Source organism: Corvus kubaryi, unplaced genomic scaffold, assembly GCF_017639235.1.
Source record: "Corvus kubaryi isolate FWS band 111438036 unplaced genomic scaffold, C.kubaryi_AGA036_p1.0 66, whole genome shotgun sequence".
Lineage (NCBI taxonomy): Eukaryota > Metazoa > Chordata > Aves > Passeriformes > Corvidae > Corvus > Corvus kubaryi.
The window spans coordinates 34,115,405-34,121,537 of record NW_024582054.1 but is presented as its reverse complement, the minus strand read 5'-3'; the positions used below and the strand labels follow the sequence as shown (position 1 = coordinate 34,121,537).

At 45.5% G+C, this 6,133-nt stretch overlaps 1 protein-coding gene across 1 annotated transcript in view; it reads left to right on the top strand.

The window, feature by feature from the left end:
* Window positions 1-571: 571 nt before the first annotated feature.
* Window positions 572-6,133, top strand: part of TMX1 (thioredoxin related transmembrane protein 1) — a 6,746-nt gene continuing 1,184 nt past the window's right edge. The window contains exons 1-8 of the mRNA XM_042047691.1: window positions 572-755; window positions 838-953; window positions 1,992-2,037; window positions 2,605-2,733; window positions 3,606-3,651; window positions 3,738-3,839; window positions 4,116-4,188; window positions 4,573-6,133. The exon at window positions 4,573-6,133 is cut by the window's right edge and continues 1,184 nt beyond it. Coding sequence (XP_041903625.1) covers window positions 595-755; window positions 838-953; window positions 1,992-2,037; window positions 2,605-2,733; window positions 3,606-3,651; window positions 3,738-3,839; window positions 4,116-4,188; window positions 4,573-4,751 — 852 coding nt within the window. The 5' untranslated portion in view covers window positions 572-594 and the 3' untranslated portion in view covers window positions 4,752-6,133. The remainder of the gene's footprint in view (window positions 756-837; window positions 954-1,991; window positions 2,038-2,604; window positions 2,734-3,605; window positions 3,652-3,737; window positions 3,840-4,115; window positions 4,189-4,572) is intronic.

Genomic DNA, 6,133 nt, shown 5'->3' with positions numbered 1-6,133 from the left:
GGAACAGGGACAGGAGGAGAGGGAACGGCCTCAGGCTGTGCCAGGGGAGGATCAGGTTGAACATCAGGAAGAGTTTCCTCACAGAAAGGGTGATGAGACATTGAAAGGGGCTGCCCAGGGAGGTGTTGTGTGTCCCCATCCCTGGAGGTGTCCCGTGAACGACTGGACGTGGCACTCAGTGCTCTGGGCTGGGTAACAAGGGGGGCATCGGGCACAGCTTGGACTCACCGAGCACGGAGATCTTCTCCAATCTTAATGACTCTGTGATAAGGACAAATGGGTACAAATTGAAAGAAGGGAAATTTACGACATACGGGAAGAAATCCTTCCCTGTGTGAGGGTGGTGAGCCCCTGGCACAGGTTGCCCAACCGGCCCTGGATCCTTGGAACTATGCCAGGCCAAACTGGACGGGGCTTGGAGCACCCTGGGCTACTGGAAAGTATCCCTACCCATGGCAGGGGGTGGAACGAGCCGGCATTTAAGACCCCTTCCAACCCCAGCCATTGCAGGATTCCCCGATCCCGCCTCCCCCGCTCTCCTCTGAGGGCGGGCCCGGCCGTGACGTGGCGGGAAGGCGGAAGGGGGGGGCCAAGATGGCGGCGCTGGGGCGGTGTCGGGCCGTGCTGAGGGCTCCGCTCTGCGCTCTGCTGTGCCTGGCGCTGGCGGCCGCCGCCCGGGGCAGGCCGAGCCCCGTGAAGGTGCTGTCGGACGGGATGTGGAGGGAGCTGCTGCAGGACGAGTGGATGGTGGAGTTGTGAGTGGGGAGCGGCGCTGCCGGGGAGGGCTGTGGGGATGTGTGTGGGGTGTGTGGTGACGGGGCTGTGCTGCTCCCACAGCTACGCGCCCTGGTGTCCCGCCTGCGAGAACCTGCAGCCCGAGTGGGAGAAGTTCGCCGAGTGGGGAGAGGACTTGGGGGTGAACGTGGCCAAAGTGGATGTCACGGAGCAGCCGGGTGAGAGGGGCTGGAGGGGGCTCCTGATCCCCCCAGGGATTCGGGGTGCTGAGGGATTTTGGGGTGCTCATCTCCAGTGTGTGCTTTTGGGAAGCAAACAGAATTAATAGGGATACTAAAAGTCTTTTACTCATCTCTACCAAAGGCACATTGCTGTGTGACTAAACAGCCTAATCTTGCTTAATAGGATCTCAGAGTGGTTTGGTTGGGAGGGACCTTAAAGATCATCCCATTCCATCCCCTACCACACCTTCCACTATCCCAGGCTGCTCCAAGCCCTGTCCAACCTGCCCTTGGACAATTCCAGGGATCCAGGGGCAGCCACAGCTTCTCTGGGCACCCTGTGCCAGGTTTCACACAGGAACCTCCAGCTCCCCTCACAGGGAGGAGACTGTCAGATAATAGATAAAATAGATATAATTGAATAAATAGCATAAATAAAATGGATAGACTATAATAGATAAAAGGAATTAGAGGTTTTCTCCAGAGCACGATTTGGAAGATATCAAGAAGATTTTTGGCCGTACTTTTTAAGCAAAAAACAAGGTTTTAGCCTTGCCATTCCAGTCCCTCCCTTGGTTGGTAGAAGGGAGTGCAGACAATCTGCTCTCCCCCTGCTGAAACTCTCCTGTCTCTGTGGGATTTGTAAATGTGGCTTTCCCCATGCTGGTCTCTTTCTACAGAATCACTTTTGAAACTTTCCTCACTTGGATTATTTTCCTTAAGGTTGCTGGAGGCTGCAGATCATGTGTGCAAAGGAGAGCGTCTCTCTCTGAAGAGCTGCAGCCAAAACAGTCCAATAGAGCAATTATCCCTGGATATCTCTTTTTCCCCATGGATAAACTTCCTTGTTCTTCATCCAGGGACGTTTTTTAGACTGTGTGTGCTGCTTTGACATGCACAAGGTTGTGTTGGATTTCATTGAAAGACTGATACCTAGGGATGCCATTGTATTTTGGGGTGTTACAACATTTCCTTCCTCTTTTTTTTTTTTCCATAAGCATACTCAAAATAGTCTCAAAATAACTTTTCTTATAGGGTTAAGTGGACGATTTATCATCACAGCTCTCCCTACCATCTATCAGTAAGTATTCAACACAGCAGAGATTTTTTGAGGTGAGAATGGGCATTTTTTTCCTTTTTCTGGGGGGCAAATAAATGAGATTTGTTATGTTCTTTAAGAATGGGAGCTACTTTTCACTGACACAGCCACTGTCTCACCTGCTGTGACCTTGTGCTGCCAGATGATTTCTTTTCCTTTCCCTTCAGGCCTTATTTATTCTGCCTTTTCATGGGTGTTTCTGTTTTGCAATTGTTTCTCTGTAGGTTGATCTTCAGTGCAGGTGTGTGGCAAGGGCTTAAGGAAGATCATTATCTTCTTTTTTTTTTTTTTTATGGAATCACAGCCTAAAGCTAGCCAAGGTATTCATGGAGTCAGTGTTCTGGAAATAACTTTGAGTTAGTCAAGGTGTTTGGAAAATATTTCAGAGGCAATATCAGCTAAAAGAATTGACACTGAAAAAGTGAAGATGTAAAAATAGGCAAGGTGATGGGAGGGAATTTTTTGGGTGGAAACAAATGCTGCACTTGGTGCATATATTGGACCATATAAAATAAAGGATTTTTTGGTGGTGGTGGTGTTGTTTTACAGCTGCAAAGATGGAGAGTTCAGGAGATACCAGGGAGCAAGGACTAAAGCTGCCTTCATTAATTTCATCAGTGACGAGGAATGGAAATCCATTGAACCAGTGTCCTCCTGGCTTGGTCCTTCCTCTTTCCTGTAAGTTTTGGGTTGGTTTTTGCAATAATTTATTGCCAGATGTCCTGAGGTGTGTCCTGCTCTGTGTGGACAGGAGCTGTGTGAATGTGGTGGGTGGGTGGGTGTCCTAATTCTTCCTCAGCTGTGGGAGGGTTGTCACCATAGCACAGGTGACCTGAACATTGTCACCATAGCAGAGATGTCCTCAGCAAGGTTTACCTTAAGGCTTAAAGTGATTGCTGGTGACTGCATTGTTTCCTAAACTCTTGTAGGTAACCTGCTGACCCTTGAAGTTGTGTGGTTTCTGTGGCACTGAGATGGGTTTGCCCAGCTAAATCCTAGGAAATTTCTTCCACTCTTTGCAGGGGTCTACAAGGAAGTCACAGAGGGATTCTCCATCAGGAACTAACAGGAAAAAGGGGTTCAAACTGTCAGAGGGGACTTTAGGTTTGATATTGGGAAGGAATTCCTGGCTGTGAGGGTGGTTCTCTTACAAGGTATTATCCCATACCAAGGAATGTGTGAAACTGGGTATTAAATTAGTATTAACAAGGTCTCTGTTATTTTCTATATTCAGACACTAAACTTAAGTGTCTGAAGATCTCTCAGCTCTTACAACCTGATTTTCTTCTAATAGCTTAATTTTTTGTTTTAATAAAACCTCCTGATGCTTCATCCTTAATATCTTCACTAGAGTTCCAGCTGGCTTCTCACTGACCATTGGTCCAGATGGAACTTAGAACATAAAACTATCTTGAAATTCATGTGTCAGCAGAACCAAATTAAAGGAATTTGGGAATTTATGGCTGTCCATGTACAAGCTGAGGTTGTTTCACACAGGTTTGAGGCTGATTTAAAGGAGTTCTCAGTTACTCTTCTCTGCTTTGTTTCAGGATGAGCAGCATGTCAGCATTGTTCAAGTTGTCCATGTGGATCAGGGTATTTGCTTACATCTCTTCTTCATTTTATCCCCCCAGTATGATGCTGAACTCTTCCTGAAATGCTTTTCTTGTCTTTAATTCCAGCACGGCCATGGCTATTTAACAGAAAATCTTGGAATACCAGTCTGGGGCTCCTATGCTGTTTTTGGTTTGGCAACTCTGTTCTTAGGAATGGTCCTGGGACTTGTAAGTGCAGCCTTTGGGAGTAACTGTGTTACACTCGTGCTGCCTGCACCGCAGTTTTGGGCTGGGGTTTTGGGGTACCCTGAGCTGGGACACAGGGATGGGGAGCAGGATGAAACCCCCATAATCCGAGGGGAAATGGTCACGCCAAGTGTGAGGCTGGATGGGATCCACCCCCTGGATAAACAGCTGAACTCGATGTTAAAAGTCTTTTCCAGCCTAAATGATGCCAACGTGCAGAATGTTTGGGAGTTTCAGCTTGGATTTCTTTGCTTTCAGATGATGGTGTTCCTGGCAGACTGCATGTGTCCCTCCAAAAGACACAGACCACCACAGCTCCACCCTCAGTCAAGTAAGCCCACAGCAAACTTCATTCAGTGAAACTGGTTGGTAAATGTCATTTGTAGAAAAGATTCTTATTAAGGAAATATTGGTGTCTGTAGGATGTGATGCCGAGTGTAGAACTTGGCATTTGGGATTGATGCTTCACCCTTAGGGTTTAGAGTGGGTTGGGATTTTCTGTTTAGTAAAGCTGGGGTATTTTTAATAAACTGGTTATAGGGAGAGAAAAAGTGTTTTGAGAGCATTTTCGTACCTGCAAGACACGAAATTCCACATGGGCAGGGAGAGAGAACTGAGTGGAGCTCTCAGTGTTGCCATGCTTGCCTGTGATGTTTAAAAAGTGGATTTTACTTGGGAGTGGTATTTATTTGTGTATTTTTCCTTTCTCCTTGAGGAAAACAAGGTCCAGAGTCAGCTCAGCTGCTGAAAAATAGGTATGAAGAGCAAGAAGCAGATGAGGGAGACATCTCAGATGATGAAACAGAGGGTAAGGAGGGGAGCAAGAGAGACTGGTCACCAGGTGGTGTCCGGCAGCGCCCAGTGCCCACTGCTGCTCCACTGGAGAAATCTTAGCTGCACTTGCATCAGGATTAGTGTTTGAGTCATCCACTCAAAGGGAGATCAAAGTCAAATCCTTCAGCTTGAAGAGAAAAATGACTCCTGGCTTGGTAACGTTGCTGCATTTCATGAATTGGGAGGAAATAATAATAAAAAAAAGGCATCAGGTATTCCAAAGGAAAACTTGCTGTTGCAAATGGCTGGAACTTCTCCTGTCTGTGTGCAGGGAAGTGCCAAGGAATGATTGCTGTGGCTTCTGGAATGACTTGTTCCCTAGGGATTATTTTGAAGAGAATGTAACCCAGAGTACTCGTTGCATTAAGGGAGCATTAGCAAGGAAAATGCACTGACCGGGTTGTTGGCGCAGCATTCCAAAAGGGTTCCCTGTTTTTATGCTGTTTTCTCAGTATGAATCTCTAGTTGTGCCCTGAAGAAATGCTGAGGGGAAGAGTTCCTTTAGTTATGGAACTAAAATTCCTTTGGTTTAGGCTTTTATCATGACAAAAACTGCTTTTTGCTATGACAATGAGTACTACAAACCCCCCCAACCTTTTTTCTTACAAAGAGCTGATGGAACTTAGCACAAGCACTCCGTAGTGGGATTCTCTGGCTGACCAGAAACCTGCTGCTTGCATCAATTTCTTCCAGAAAAGGCTGTAGAAAACTCTGTGAGCTGCTTGGCAAAGTAGTTTTTCTTTAGGAACAAATGACAAGTAGCACCTCGAAGTCTTGTCTGTCTCTGTGACTCCACGTGGGAATAGTTTACACGCAGGGTTCTCTGTGCAAATCACTCCTCCTCTTTAGTGCCAGCTGCACTCTGCTTGGTTTTAATCCATCATTTCTCAGTCAAATCTTGCTGCAAATCCATGCAGGCTGTACCTGGCCTGAAATTGAAATAACTCCTTCCTATTTCTTTTACAGAAGCTTCCCCCCCCCGCCACATTTTCACAAAACCATTTTGGAACATTAAACCTGAATTTTTTTCTTTAAAAAAAAAAAAAAAGGTGTGGTTTACTCTTGTCTGTATGGTGTTTGTTTTCATTCTGTATAGAAATAAAAAGAATGCACATGCCCATTGGACCAGTGTTGTAAAGAGTTTTCCATATTTTTAAACTAAATTCCGAAGTTTTTTAAGGGAAGGATGAGCCTAAGACTGAGCACATTTAGATATTTTTTTTTGACAAGCCTGTGTCTGGTATTTTTTTTGTTTGTCGGTTTAGCTTTGGGGTTTTAGTTTTTATTTGTAGGTATTTAGGGGGGGGGTTTTAGTTTTTATTTTTATTTTTTTGGTTTTTTTTTTTTAGTTTTTATTTGTAGTTAGTTAGGGTTTTTTTTGTTTTTTATTTGTACTTATTTAGGGTTTTTTTTAGTTTTTATTTGTAGTTATTTAGGGGTTT